At 23.2% G+C, this 16,816-nt stretch overlaps 1 protein-coding gene across 1 annotated transcript in view; it reads left to right on the forward strand.

Moving 5' to 3' along the window:
• LOC122512452 (protein tipE) overlaps window positions 1-15,845 on the forward strand; it is a 58,393-nt gene extending 42,548 nt beyond the window's left edge. The window contains exon 6 of the mRNA XM_043628284.1: window positions 14,656-15,845. Coding sequence (XP_043484219.1) covers window positions 14,656-14,719 — 64 coding nt within the window. The 3' untranslated portion in view covers window positions 14,720-15,845. The remainder of the gene's footprint in view (window positions 1-14,655) is intronic.
• The last annotated feature ends 971 nt before the right edge of the window (window positions 15,846-16,816 follow it).

A 16,816-nucleotide genomic window follows, 5' to 3' on the forward strand; every position in this document is an offset into this window, starting at 1 on the left:
TTTTAATATTCCTGAAATTAAGTAGTATTTAAGAGTTCTTAGTCAGACAGAGATTCTATATTGTTTTTGAAATTTAAATAACATTTAAGAGTTTTTGGTCAGACAGAGATTCTATTGTTCTTGAAATTTAAGTTGTAATGGAGAATTTTTCGTTAAACAAAATTTTTTATTTTTTATCAATTGTTTTGGAGAATTTTTAGTTAAACAAAAGTTTTTCTCTTTTATCAGTAGAACAAGATAGATTTTAGTCAGGCAGACGTTTAATTTTTCATGGAATTCCAGAAGTAATAGAGAATTTTGGTCAGACAGATATTTTATTATTCTGAATTCTCATATAATAAATTAAAATTACTTTAAATATAATTCTAATAATAATATAATATTAATAGTAATATTAATATTAATAATAATATTAATAAGTATTATTATTATTAAAATTAATGATTATAAATCTTAATTATTACGAATATTACTCATTAGAAAATATTATCAATAAATAAATATAAAATTTGCAAAACAAGTCAAAATAGAAATGAAAGGGAAAAAACAGTACGTGGAATAAATATTTTATTGAGTATCATAAAAAAACGGTAAAGGACCTATTATTTGCTGTTAAACTGATAAAACGGTACTTCGCAGCACAATCTGTATATAGTGTATATGTAAGGAAGCACAATGCTTTTTATGACGTATAGAAGTATCTATACCTGCCATAAAGGGAATGTGGATATCCACATTTGTGCTTGTATTTATAGCTCGATACTCGGGGGGTTGGCGACTCGCTGTCTCTATGATAAATACATGATGCCTTATTTAGAGGAAAATAGAATAATAATCGTCTACACGCTTTTCGTCTTCATCTAAATCTTACTCTTCTCTAATGCATACCTATAAAGCAGTTGAGTATTTCTATTGAGGAGATGTGTATATACTCAACTCACAATGAGAAAATCGATTCTTCTCGGCTATTCAGAGGAGTGGTTAAATCAGGAACTCTTCGATATATAGGGTGGTTAATCACCTGTGAAAAATGTTTTTACATCCCCACCTTTTCTACTTCGAAATCCATTTTTTTATATTTATTTATATATAAAAATATGAAATTCCTTTCATTATTATTTTTATTATTCTTATTTTCACTATTATTTTTTTTCTCGCTATTTTATTGTAGGTAGTTAATAATAATGTAATTTTAGAATAAAGATTATAAATATATTTTTTTTTATTCGATTTCTGCATCTCGTATAGAGTAAATAAAAAAATATAGTAAAAAAGTGTAATTAGCAGTAAAATAAATTCTAATCGTAAGTAGAAATTTTTTTCTTATTTACTAATAATTAAATAACATTTAAAAAAAGCCAAAAAATTATCAGTAAAAAATTATTTTGTCAGTAAAAATTAATTATTAGTAACAAATTAGAAAAAAGATTATTGTACAATTCTAACTTTGGTATCTTTTTCAAATTTCAATAAAATATATTTTTCTCTTTTTGTCGTTAAATTTTGGGCAAAATCAAACATCTTTTCCTTTTAACACTTTTCTGTAGAACAAAAATCAAAAAAGGTATCACACTATTTCCAAAACAGGACAAAAATGTGTGATTTCTTGTCTATGAAATTTTTAAACTTTGGTATCTTTTTCAAATTTCAATAAAATATATTTTTCTCTTTTTGTCCTTAAATTTTGGGCAAAATCAAACAACTTTTCCATTAAATACTTTTCTGTAGAACAAAAATCAAAAAAGTTATCACACTGTTTCCAAAAAAGGACAAAAATGTGTTATTTCTTGTGTATGAAATTTTTAAACTCTGGTATCTTTTTCAAATCTTAATAAAATATATTTTTCTCTTTTTGTCCTTAAATTTTGGGCAAAATCAAACAACTTTTCCTTTAAACACTTTTCTGTAGAACAAAAATCAAAAAAGTTATCACACTGTTTCCAAAAAAGGACAAAAATGTGTGATTTCTTGTCTATGAAATTTTTAAGCTCTGGTATCTTTTTCAAATTTCAATAAAATATGTTTTTCTCTTTTTGTCATTAAATTTTGGGCAAAATCAAACAACTTTCCCTTTTAACACTTTTCTGTAGAACAAAAATCAAAAAAGTTATCACACTATTTCCAAAACAGGACAAAAATGTGTGATTTCTTGTCTATGAAATATTTAAACTTTGGTATCTTTTTCAAATTTCAATAAAATATATTTTTCTCTTTTTGTCCTTAAATTTTGGGCAAAATCAAACAACTTTTCCATTAAATACTTTTCTGTAGAACAAAAATCAAAAAAGTTATCACACTGTTTCCAAAAAAGGACAAAAATGTGTTATTTCTTGTCTATGAAATATTTAAACTTTGGTATCTTTTTCAAATTTCAATAAAATATATTTTTCTCTTTTTGTCCTTAAATTTTGGGCAAAATCAAACAACTTTTCCTTTAAATACTTTTCTGTAGAACAAAAATCAAAAAAGTTATCACACTATTTCCAAAACAGGACAAAAATGTGTTATTTCTTGTCTATGAAATTTTTAAGCTCTGGTATCTTTTTCAAATTTCAATAAAATATGATTTTCTCTTTTTGTCCTTAAATTTTAGGCAAAATTAAACAACTTTTCCTTTAAACACTTTTCTGTAGAACAAAAATCAAAAAAGGTATCACACTGTTTCCAAAAAAGGACAAAAATGTGTGATTTCTTGTGTATGAAATTTTTAAACTCTGGTATCTTTTTCAAATCTTAATAAAATATATTTTTCTCTTTTTGTCCTTAAATTTTGGGCAAAATCAAACAACTTTTCCTTTAAACACTTTTCTGTAGAACAAAAATCAAAAAAGTTATCACACTGTTTCCAAAAAAGGACAAAAATGTGTGATTTCTTGTCTATGAAATTTTTAAGCTCTGGTATCTTTTTCAAATTTCAATAAAATATGTTTTTCTCTTTTTGTCATTAAATTTTGGGCAAAATCAAACAACTTTTCCTTTAAACACTTTTCTGTAGAACAAAAATCAAAAAAGGTATCACACTATTTCCAAAACAGGACAAAAATGTGTGATTTCTTGTCTTTGAAATTTTTAAACTTTGGTATCTTTTTCAAATTTCAATAAAATATGATTTTCTCTCTTTGTCCTTAAATTTTGGGCAAAATTAAACAACTTTTCCTTTAAACACTTTTCTGTAGAACAAAAATCAAAAAAGTTATCACACTATTTCCAAAACAGGACAAAAATGTGTGATTTCTTGTCTATGAAATATTTAAACTTTGGTATCTTTTTCAAATTTCAATAAAATATATTTTTCTCTTTTTGTCCTTAAATTTTGGGCAAAATCAAACAACTTTTCCTTTAAATACTTTTCTGTAGAACAAAAATCAAAAAAGTTATCACACTATTTCCAAAAAAGGACAAAAATGTGTGATTTCTTGTCTATGAAATTTTTAAACTTTGGTATCTTTTTCAAATTTCAATAAAATATGTTTTTCTCTTTTTGTCCTTAAATTTTGGGCAAAATCATACAACTTTTCCCTTAGACACTTTTTTGTAAAACAAAAATCAAAAAAGTTATTACACTGTTTCCAAAAAAGGACAAAAATGTGTGATTTCTTGTCTATGAAATTTTTAAACTTTGGTATCTTTTTCAAATTTCAATAAAATATGTTTTTCTCTTTTTGTCCTTAAATTTTGGGCAAAATCAAACAACTTTCCCTTTTAACACTTTTCTGTAGAACAAAAATCAAAAAAGTTATCACACTATTTCCAAAACAGGACAAAAATGTGTGATTTCTTGTCTATGAAATATTTAAACTTTGGTATCTTTTTCAAATTTCAATAAAATATATTTTTCTCTTTTTGTCCTTAAATTTTGGGCAAAATCAAACAACTTTTCCATTAAATACTTTTCTGTAGAACAAAAATCAAAAAAGTTATCACACTGTTTCCAAAAAAGGACAAAAATGTGTTATTTCTTGTCTATGAAATATTTAAACTTTGGTATCTTTTTCAAATTTCAATAAAATATATTTTTCTCTTTTTGTCCTTAAATTTTGGGCAAAATCAAACAACTTTTCCTTTAAATACTTTTCTGTAGAACAAAAATCAAAAAAGTTATCACACTATTTCCAAAACAGGACAAAAATGTGTGATTTCTTGTCTATGAAATATTTAAACTTTGGTATCTTTTTCAAATTTCAATAAAATATATTTTTCTCTTTTTGTCCTTAAATTTTGGGCAAAATCAAACAACTTTTCCTTTAAATACTTTTCTGTAGAACAAAAATCAAAAAAGTTATCACACTATTTCCAAAAAAGGACAAAAATGTGTGATTTCTTGTCTATGAAATTTTTAAACTTTGGTATCTTTTTCAAATTTCAATAAAATATGTTTTTCTCTTTTTGTCCTTAAATTTTGGGCAAAATCATACAACTTTTCCCTTAGACACTTTTTTGTAAAACAAAAATCAAAAAAGTTATTACACTGTTTCCAAAAAAGGACAAAAATGTGTGATTTCTTGTCTTTGAAATTTTTAAACTTTGGTATCTTTTTCAAATTTCAATAAAATATGTTTTTCTCTCTTTCTCCTTAAATTTTAAGCAAAATCAAACAACTTTTCCTTTTAACACTTTTCTGTAGAACAAAAATCAAAAAAGGTATCACACTATTTCCAAAACAGGACAAAAATGTGTGATTTCTTGTCTTTGAAATTTTTAAACTTTGGTATCTTTTTCAAATTTCAATTAAATATGATTTTCTCTCTTTGTCCTTAAATTTTGGGCAAAATTAAACAACTTTTCCTTTAAACACTTTTCTGTAGAACAAAAATCAAAAAAGTTATCACACTGTTTCCAAAAAAGGACAAAAATGTTTGATTTCTTGTCTATGAAATTTTTAAACTTTAGTATCTTTTTCAAATTTCAATAAAATATATTTTTCTCTTTTTGTCCTTAAATTTTGGGCAAAATCAAACAACTTTTCCTTTAAATACTTTTCTGTAGAACAAAAATCAAAAAAGTTATCACACTATTTCCAAAACAGGACAAAAATGTGTGATTTCTTGTCTATGAAATATTTAAACTTTGGTATCTTTTTCAAATTTCAATAAAATATATTTTTCTCTTTTTGTCCTTAAATTTTGGGCAAAATCAAACAACTTTTCCTTTAAATACTTTTCTGTAGAACAAAAATCAAAAAAGTTATCACACTATTTCCAAAAAAGGACAAAAATGTGTGATTTCTTGTCTATGAAATTTTTAAACTTTGGTATCTTTTTCAAATTTCAATAAAATATGTTTTTCTCTTTTTGTCCTTAAATTTTGGGCAAAATCATACAACTTTTCCCTTAGACACTTTTTTGTAAAACAAAAATCAAAAAAGTTATTACACTGTTTCCAAAAAAGGACAAAAATGTGTGATTTCTTGTCTATGAAATTTTTAAACTTTGGTATCTTTTTCAAATTTCAATAAAATATGTTTTTCTCTTTTTGTCCTTAAATTTTGGGCAAAATCAAACAACTTTCCCTTTTAACACTTTTCTGTAGAACAAAAATCAAAAAAGTTATCACACTATTTCCAAAACAGGACAAAAATGTGTGATTTCTTGTCTATGAAATATTTAAACTTTGGTATCTTTTTCAAATTTCAATAAAATATATTTTTCTCTTTTTGTCCTTAAATTTTGGGCAAAATCAAACAACTTTTCCATTAAATACTTTTCTGTAGAACAAAATCAAAAAAGTTATCACACTGTTTCCAAAAAAGGACAAAAATGTGTTATTTCTTGTCTATGAAATATTTAAACTTTGGTATCTTTTTCAAATTTCAATAAAATATATTTTTCTCTTTTTGTCCTTAAATTTTGGGCAAAATCAAACAACTTTTCCTTTAAATACTTTTCTGTAGAACAAAAATCAAAAAAGTTATCACACTATTTCCAAAACAGGACAAAAATGTGTTATTTCTTGTCTATGAAATTTTTAAGCTCTGGTATCTTTTTCAAATTTCAATAAAATATGATTTTCTCTTTTTGTCCTTAAATTTTAGGCAAAATTAAACAACTTTTCCTTTAAACACTTTTCTGTAGAACAAAAATCAAAAAAGGTATCACACTATTTCCAAAACAGGACAAAAATGTGTGATTTCTTGTCTTTGAAATTTTTAAACTTTGGTATCTTTTTCAAATTTCAATAAAATATGTTTTTCTCTCTTTCTCCTTAAATTTTAAGCAAAATCAAACAACTTTTCCTTTTAACACTTTTCTGTAGAACAAAAATCAAAAAAGGTATCACACTATTTCCAAAACAGGACAAAAATGTGTGATTTCTTGTCTTTGAAATTTTTAAACTTTGGTATCTTTTTCAAATTTCAATTAAATATGATTTTCTCTCTTTGTCCTTAAATTTTGGGCAAAATTAAACAACTTTTCCTTTAAACACTTTTCTGTAGAACAAAAATCAAAAAAGTTATCACACTGTTTCCAAAAAAGGACAAAAATGTGTGATTTCTTGTCTATGAAATTTTTAAACTTTAGTATCTTTTTCAAATTTCAATAAAATATATTTTTCTCTTTTTGTCCTTAAATTTTGGGCAAAATCAAACAACTTTTCCTTTAAATACTTTTCTGTAGAACAAAAATCAAAAAAGTTATCACACTGTTTCCAAAAAAGGACAAAAATGTGTGATTTCTTGTCTATGAAATTTTTAAACTCTGGTATCTTTTTCAAATCTTAATAAAATATATTTTTCTCTTTTTGTCCTTAAATTTTAGGCAAAATCAAACAACTTTTCCTTTAAACACTTTTCTGTAGAACAAAAATCAAAAAAGTTATCACACTGTTTCCAAAAAAGGACAAAAATGTGTGATTTCTTGTCTATGAAATTTTTAAACTCTGGTATCTTTTTCAAATCTTAATAAAATATATTTTCCTCTTTTTGTCATTAAATTTTGGGCAAAATCAAACAACTTTTCCTTTAAACACTTTTCTGTAGAACAAAAATCAAAAAAGGTATCACACTATTTCCAAAACAGGACAAAAATGTGTGATTTCTTGTCTTTGAAATTTTTAAACTTTGGTATCTTTTTCAAATTTCAATAAAATATGTTTTTCTCTCTTTGTCCTTAAATTTTAAGCAAAATCAAACAACTTTTCCTTTTAACACTTTTCTGTAGAACAAAAATCAAAAAAGGTATCACACTATTTCCAAAACAAGTCAAAAATGTGTGATTTCTTGTCTTTGAAATTTTTAAACTTTGGTATCTTTTTCAAATTTCAATAGAATATGTTTTTCTCTTTTTGTCCTTAAATTTTGGGCAAAATCAAACAACTTTTCCTTTAAACACTCTTCTGTAGAACAAAAATCAAAAAAGTTATCACACTATTTCCAAAACAGGACAAAAAGTGTGTGATTTCTTGTCTATGAAATTTTTAAACTTTGGTATCTTTTTCAAATTTCAATAAAATATATTTTTCTCTTTTTGTCCTTAAATTTTGAGCAAAATCAAACAACTTTTCCTTTAAACACTTTTCTGTAGAACAAAAATCAAAAAAGTTATCACACTGTTTCCAAAAAAGGACAAAAATGTGTGATTTCTTGTCTATGAAATTTTTAAACTCTGGTATCTTTTTCAAATCTTAATAAAATATATTTTTCTCTTTTTGTCCTTAAATTTTGGGCAAAATCAAACAACTTTTCCTTTAAATACTTTTCTGTAGAACAAAAATCAAAAAAGTTATCACACTATTTCCAAAACAGGACAAAAATGTGTGATTTCTTGTCTTTGAAATTTTTAAACTTTGGTATCTTTTTCAAATTTCAATAAAATATGATTTTCTCTCTTTGTCCTTAAATTTTGGGCAAAATTAAACAACTTTTCCTTTAAACACTTTTCTGTAGAACAAAAATCAAAAAAGTTATCACACTATTTCCAAAACAGGACAAAAATGTGTGATTTCTTGTCTTTGAAATTTTTAAACTTTGGTATCTTTTTCAAATTTCAATAAAATATATTTTTCTCTTTTTGTCCTTAAATTTTAGGCAAAATTAAACAACTTTTCCTTTAAACACTTTTCTGTAGAACAAAAATCAAAAAAGTTATCACACTGTTTCCAAAAAAGGACAAAAATGTGTGATGTCTTGTCTATGAAATTTTTAAGCTCTGGTATCTTTTTCAAATTTCAATAAAATATGTTTTTCTCTTTTTGTTATTAAATTTTAAGCAAAATCAAACAACTTTTCCTTTAAATACTTTTCTGTAGAACAAAAATCAAAAAAGTTATCACACTATTTCCAAAACAGGACAAAAATGTGTGATTTCTTGTCTTTGAAATTTTTAAACTTTGGTATCTTTTTCAAATTTCAATAAAATATGATTTTCTCTCTTTGTCCTTAAATTTTGGGCAAAATTAAACAACTTTTCCTTTAAACACTTTTCTGTAGAACAAAAATCAAAAAAGTTATCACACTGTTTCCAAAAAAGGACAAAAATGTGTGATTTCTTGTTTTTGAAATTTTTAAACTTTGGTATCTTTTTCAAATTTCAATAAAATATGATTTTCTCTCTTTGTCCTTAAATTTTGGGCAAAATTAAACAACTTTTCCTTTAAACACTTTTCTGTAGAACAAAAATCAAAAAAGTTATCACACTGTTTCCAAAAAAGGACAAAAATGTGTGATTTCTTGTCTATGAAATTTTTAAGCTCTGGTATCTTTTTCAAATTTCAATAAAATATGTTTTTCTCTTTTTGTCATTAAATTTTGGGCAAAATCAAACAACTTTTCCTTTAAACACTTTTCTGTAGAACAAAAATCAAAAAAGGTATCACACTATTTCCAAAACAGGACAAAAATGTGTGATTTCTTGTCTTTGAAATTTTTAAACTTTGGTATCTTTTTCAAATTTCAATAAAATATGTTTTTCTCTCTTTGTCCTTAAATTTTAAGCAAAATCAAACAACTTTTCCTTTTAACACTTTTCTGTAGAACAAAAATCAAAAAAGGTATCACACTATTTCCAAAACAGGACAAAAATGTGTGATTTCTTGTCTTTGAAATTTTTAAACTTTGGTATCTTTTTCAAATTTCAATAAAATATGATTTTCTCTCTTTGTCCTTAAATTTTGGGCAAAATTAAACAACTTTTCCTTTAAACACTTTTCTGTAGAACAAAAATCAAAAAAGTTATCACACTATTTCCAAAACAGGACAAAAATGTGTGATTTTTTGTCTATGAAATATTTAAACTTTGGTATCTTTTTCAAATTTCAATAAAATATATTTTTCTCTTTTTGTCCTTAAATTTTGGGCAAAATCAAACAACTTTTCCTTTAAACACTTTTCTGTAGAACAAAAATCAAAAAAGTTATCACACTGTTTCCAAAAAAGGACAAAAATGTGTGATTTCTTGTCTATGAAATTTTTAAACTTTGGTATCTTTTTCAAATTTCAATAAAATATATTTTTATCTTTTTGTCCTTAAATTTTGGGCAAAATCAAACAACTTTTCCTTTAAATACTTTTCTGTAGAACAAAAATCAAAAAAGTTATCACACTATTTCCAAAACAGGACAAAAATGTGTGATTTTTTGTCTATGAAATATTTAAACTTTGGTATCTTTTTCAAATTTCAATAAAATATATTTTTCTCTTTTTGTCCTTAAATTTTGGGCAAAATCAAACAACTTTTCCTTTAAACACTTTTCTGTAGAACAAAAATCAAAAAAGTTATCACACTGTTTTCAAAAAAGGACAAAAATGTGTGATTTCTTGTCTATGAAATTTTTAAACTCTGGTATCTTTTTCAAATCTTAATATAATATATTTTCCTCTTTTTGTCCTTAAATTTTGGGCAAAATCAAACAACTTTTCCTTTAAATACTTTTCTGTAGAACAAAAATCAAAAAAGTTATCACACTATTTCCAAAACAGGACAAAAATGTGTGATTTCTTGTCTATGATATTTTTAAACTTTGGTATCTTTTTCAAATTTCAATAAAATATGTTTTTCTCTTTTTGTCCTTAAATTTTGGGCAAAATCAAACAACTTTTCCTTTTAACACTTTTCTGTAGAACAAAAATCAAAAAAGTTATCACACTATTTCCAAAACAGAACAAAAATGTGTGATTTCTTGTCTATGAAATATTTAAACTCTGGTATCTTTTTCAAATTTTAATAAAATATGATTTTCTCTTTTTGTCCTTAAATTTTGGGCAAAATCAAACAACTTTTCCTTTTAACACTTTTCTGTAGAACAAAAATCAAAAAAGGTATCACACTATTTCCAAAACAGGACAAAAATGTGTGATTTCTTGTCTATGAAATTTTTAAACTTTGGTATCATTTTCAAATTTCAATAAAATATGTTTTTCTCTTTTTGTCCTTAAATTTTGGAAAAAGCAAACAACTTTTCCTTTTTTTTTAAAGAAAAATAAAAATAAAATGAAAAGTCTAATTTTGTGAAATTGATTCGATTCTGAATTCATAGTAATCCGATAGGAAAATAATAGTTTTGTGGTGTGGGAGATTTTCTGCTCGATGAATGCAATTCTTGCGTATAGGTATAAATGTGTATGTGAGTGACCGAATGTAGATCGACCTTGCTAAGGTGAACACAAAAAGGGTTTTGCAGGTGGGGTTTTCACTGTGCAATGTGGTTAAATGCGGGGATTGAGTTTGTTAAAGTTGGAGAATGAGGTGGAACTCGAGTGGGGGCAGTGGAAATAGAATCGATGCTTACGTCCTTGTTTAAGTTACACTGGCCTCTCTCGCACGCATATTAATGCACTCTGTACTTTTCTCTCTTAGAATGAAAATATTTTCACAATTAAATAACATTTTCTCTTATTTTTATTTTATTTTCAGTTATTTTCATTTCTTTTTATTTTTGTATTCTTTTCATTTTCAGTTTTACATTTTTTTTATTTATATTTTTATTCTATACACTCTATAATTAGCAAAAAAATTAGTAAAATTGTTTATTAACTTGAATTAGTGACTGAATTTTTGCTTTTTAATTAGTAAATTTTCATTAAAAACATGTTCATAAATATTTTCATAAACATTTTCATAAATAAAAAAATTTTTGAATTAGTAAACTAATTAAATAAATATTTCTACTAATTTATTGGTAAAGTAGCTTTTCAATTAGTAATTTCTACTAATAAATAGTAATTACTACTAATTTATTAGTAAAATTTAGTATTAGTACATTTTACTAATTTTGCTATTCAATTAGTAAGTTTAATTAGTAAATTTTACTAATTAGTATAAATTACTATTTATTATTAAAATACATTATTAAATACTAAATAGCAATTTTACTTTTCTTTTACTTTCACTTTAAGTCTATTTTATTTAATTTAATTTAATTGTAATTTTTATTTCTCGTTGCTACTAATTTTGCTGAAGCAAAATTCGTAGCATCGAGAAATAAAAATTACAATTAAATTAAATTATATTATAAGTAAAAATATAAAAGTGAGAAACTCTACAAGAATACGAGAGAGAATAAAAATAAAATTGCAATCAAATCTTTTTTTCCAACTTCTCATCACAGTCGAAAAGAATAAGAATTCAAGAAATCAGGAATAAAAAATAAAACAGCAATCAATTTTTTTTCGCTTTTTTTTATTCTCATCGTAATCTAAAAGAAGGATTTAAGAAGAAAGAAACAAAGAAAAGTTTACTAGCGCAAGGAGAAAGAATTTCCAAAAGACTCTCAACTATTTTTCGCATGAACTTCTGAAAAGCGAGAATATTCTATATAATATATACGAAAAAAATATCAAGGAATTTACACTCGACAAAAGAAAAAGAATATTTTAACAAAAAAAATGAATTTAAAAATATAAACACAAAAAAATTGAATATTATTTAATTGATTTTTCAGTTTTACTACTTTCCTTTATTTTTGAATGCTTCCATTATTTTTTTTTACGGATATTTATTATTTCTGATAATTAAAATTTTATTTATATCATTAATATTTTTTGGTAATAATTAGACTTTTTTGAATATGCGAAAAAATTACCAAATAAAAATAAATAAATAAAATAGAATGAAATTGAATTTTTAATTTTTAATAATTAAATAATAATTAAATTAATCATTTTTAAGTTTTAATTTAAAATATTTTTTCCCAACTGAAACGTAATGAAAAATTATATTTATAAAATCATGAAAATAGTTAAAATTAAAACTGTTTGACCTTTTGTACAATATTATTTTAAACAAAAAGAAAATCTAAATTTACATACAGAAACGATATATTATTATTGTATTATGTAAAAGGGGGGATGGTGTGAAAAACACTGTCATCAGGTTGTTGAAGTGATATATACGAAGAACATGCGGATTTCTTGTTTAACTGCTAGGAAGGGAGATGAATTTAACAGATTCGATCTGCCTCTGCTCTGTAACGAAGAGACATTCAGTTAATATTAAATTTAGTTTCCCCCTATTTGCAGTCGTCAACTGTGTCAGTAATATCGATTTCTGATATAAACTTACATAAATTATTAAACAGTATATATATATAATATAATTTGAAAGCGCTCCCAATTTCGTTCACTTTCAAGTTTTAATTATTCCCCCTTTTCAATAAAGATAATAAGCTAAATTTAATTTCCTTTCACGAGAAATTCGATATTTTCTTCTTCTATCCTGAAAATTCAATTTTGAATTGAAATTTTTCGATATCCGTGTATACGTATATTTCTCAATATTTATTTACAGTCAATCAATTTTATTTATAATTTTAATTAATTTTTATTTATATTTTTTTCGGTTAATTTTTACTATTTTTTTTTAATCAACTATTTTATTAGGTTTTAATTTTGACTATTTTTTGTGTTCTACTATTTTACTATTAATTTTTCAAAAAAGTTGTTTCCCTTTTTTATCTCCGTAAATTAATAAAATTCCCCTTTTCCCTTTTTTATCTCCATAAATTAATAAAACATCCCTTTTTGCCTTTTTTATTCCCGTAAATTAATAGAATTCCCCTTTTTCCTTTTTTATCTCCTTAAATTAATAAAATCCCCCTTTTTACAAAATAATTATATTATTAATTTTTTAAACAATAGTAATATTTTTAAAAACAGTATTTTTATAAATTTATAAAAGACTTTTTCTATGCATTGATGTCATAATTTTTATTATGAATTTATAAATTCATGGAAGCTGATAAAATGATTTTTCAATTTATTTGCTCATATTTAAACACTCTCTGGAAAAATTAGATATTTATAATACAATTTTTCTGTAAATTGTTAAAATAATTTATTTATGAACCTATAAAATTTATAAACTAATTTTTTTCATAAATTCTACAGAATAATTTTCTTATAAATTCTATAGAGTAATTTTCTTGTAAATTTATAAACTAATTTAAATGTTAAATTTACTTTCTAGTATTCATTGTAATTTTATGCTATTTTTTTATAATAATTTCTTCTTGGGATTTTTGTACTTCATAAAATTAATTTATTACTCAATTAGATTTTTGGGAAAATTGACGAAAATATTCTATTCATTACCTAATTAAAAACTTTCGGTATTTTTAAATAGTAAGAATGAAAACTAATTAATTTAGAAAATTTTTAGTTCCAAATATTATTTTATAAAAAAAATAACTTATTGTTCACTATTTGAATGAAATATTGAAAAAAAATTTTTAAATATTGAAAAAATGTATTTGATGGATGTCAGGTATTAAACAAATATTTACTTGCATCAAAAAAATTATTAGTAATTAGTAATTAATAATTAATTATTCATTATTAATTAAACAATATGAATAATTTTTTATTCATTACCAGCTGATAATGAATAAATAATATTATTTATACAATATTAATAAATTATTCATCATTAATTATTGAATACTAATAATTAATTATTCATAAATAATTATTCAATACTAATAATTAATTATTCATAATTAATTATTGAATATTAAAAATTACTTGTTCATTACACTGAAAAAAATTACTTGATTCAAATAATCTTGTTAAATTTGAAATAAATATTTACTTGAATCTAATAATTTTTATTAAAATCAAATACATTGTATTTGAACCAATAATTTCAGTACTTGAAGCAAATATAGTTTAATAGATTTAAGTAAAAAATTATTTGATTCAAGAATTAATATATTTGATAATAAATATTTATTTATAATAATAATTTATTTAATAATAATAATAATGAACTCATTAATTATTTATTATTAATTAGTAATGACTTATTTATTACTAATTAGTAATTAATTATTAATAATTAATTAGTAATTACTTATTTGTAATTAGTTATTAATTATTCATTATTAATTAGTAATTACTTATTTATTACTAATTAGTAATTTCGAGGTTTTGAGCATTCGGGGATTTCAGCTTTCATTGTTAATTAGTAACTACTTATTTATTACTAATTAGTAATTAATTGCGAATTAGTAATTAATTAGTCAGTATCCCCTGATAATTAGTAATTAATTACTAATTAATAATTAAGGAATAAAAATAATAATTTGAACCGCAGCGACAAAAAATTATGTTTTCGAAGAGAAAGCGCAGAAAATAGAGACCCCGTGTACCGTATCGACAGAATCTTTTTCCCAATTAAGTGGAATTACCGTCGAGTGTTACATAATTAAATAAAAAAATTTTTCCAGAAACTTGAGCAAGACGATGACGACGAGTATCTCCACTCATCATGGGCCGACGGCAGCAGTTTGAAGAGGCACTTTCAAGGATTGAATAATATCTCATGGAAACCCCATTAAAAAAAAATAAATAAATAAAAAATTGCAACGTTAAGTCCCGAGGCCAGTTTCTCCTAGTGAGATTCGCTTCTCTCTCTCTCTCGTTGTAAGGAGAAATGAAAATAAAAAATGCTGCACACAAATTCCTCGCTGTGCGATGTGTACTAAAAAAAAATATCTCTTTAAAAAAGAAAAAATTTTTTTTTTGCCCGAAAAAATTCTAAAGCACTGTAATAATGCGTCTTGGAGCCGGTGTAAAAAAAATAATAATAATCCAGGAAACCGAAATTACTTGTGTCCCAAAATACAAAAAAAAGCTTCTTGTGAAAATCGAATAACTTAATAAAAAATTTAAAAAAATAAATAAATATATATATATAAAGTGCAGAAACCCTTGGCTTTTGCGTCTAGAAAATACAAGTCCAAGTCTAGGAAATGAATTCCAAAAATTTCTTGGAAAAAAAAGAACTAGAAAACAAAAAATAAATCTTAGGAAAAATCCAAAGTCTAGGAAATGAATTCCAAGTCTAGGATATTAAAAAAAAAAAAAAAAATTCAAGTCCAAGTCTAGAAAAATAAATAATAGTCCAAAGTCCTCTGATTAAATGTGATTTCAAATCCAAAAAAATATAATTCGATATTTATATAGAAGTGAATCAAATTTCGATGAGGGGATCAATTTTTGATGATAGAATCGGATTATAATCGCTTGTACGACCTGGAATTCAGCATAAAAAAAAATCACTAACTGAAATAATACATTGAATTTTCAAATGAAATTCAGAGAAATAACATAAGCTTTATATAAAAAAAAAATAAATAAAAAAAAAAGAATCGCATATTATTTATCGAAATAAACAATTCAAAATATTGAAAATACAGAATTCATATTGAAATACTGTTAAACTATTACTTAAGTAATTAAAAAATACTTAAGCTTGCTGTGTGATCATGACGCATCTTTTCACGTGCAAAAGTAGAAAATATTAATTGCCATCGCTGCTTAAAGGCAGTAAACACTCGCTCATTTATCATTATAATAATAATATTAAAATAATTAAGGATAAAAAATACACCTTTTTTTAATTTTCATTTCTATATATATAAATATAAAAATATTTTAATAAAATTTTTTTTAATTTTAAATTTTTTTGTGAAAAGAAAAAACTAATTTTCTCTATTTTATAAAAAATTGTTTCTTGCACATAAAAAAGTACATATTCTTAAAAAAAAAAAAATAAAAAAATACCAATCGTGTTCGCCCGTTAAATTTGAAATTTTTGCGGTTTATCAAAATTTTTACTCTTTTATTTCGGACAATAAAAAACGAATTTGAGGAAAAAATTTTTTTGAAAAATTGTGTAATTTATTATTGTAATAATTAAAAAAATTTTTAACTATATATAATATTATTTATATTTATAATTATAAATATTTGATTTTTAATATTTAATATTAATTGGTTAATTAATTAATAATAAGTAATTATTATAGGTAATTATTAATAATTATATTTATAATTAAAATTTGATTTTTATTTAATATTTCTTTTTTTGTTATTTTTTGAATTTTTATTCAGAATGATAATTATATTTATAATTATATGAGAATATAATTATTTATAATATTATAAATTCGTTAATTTTAATTTAAAAAAATTAAACAAAAAAAATCATTTGATTATTATAAATTATAAAAAATGAAACTGTTAACTGAGTCGATAATTGACTTTTTATTGAAATAGTATACTAATGGATGAAATTATTATTGCAGTGAATTAAAGTTTAAAAATCTAATATCGGTGAAAACGGGTAAAAAAAAGAAGAGGTTTTTTTTATCTCAAATTTGCTGAAACAAAGTTCACTGCCTTTAATGGTGCTCTCTCTCTCTCTCTCTCTCTCTTTTTTTTTTATTTATTATTTTCTATTATATATTTTTCATCGCCTTGTTTTTTTGAAATCTTTGTCAATCGCAGAAATTTTGAAAAATTCCCCAAAACTGCTTTTAAATATATAGTTATTGAAATTAATTTATTCATTAATGAACAAAGAAAAAAAATTCAAAAACAAAT

The sequence above is a fragment of the Leptopilina heterotoma genome, unplaced genomic scaffold (assembly GCF_015476425.1).
Source record: "Leptopilina heterotoma isolate Lh14 unplaced genomic scaffold, ASM1547642v1 Lhet_99, whole genome shotgun sequence".
Classification (NCBI taxonomy): Eukaryota; Metazoa; Arthropoda; class Insecta; order Hymenoptera; family Figitidae; genus Leptopilina; species Leptopilina heterotoma.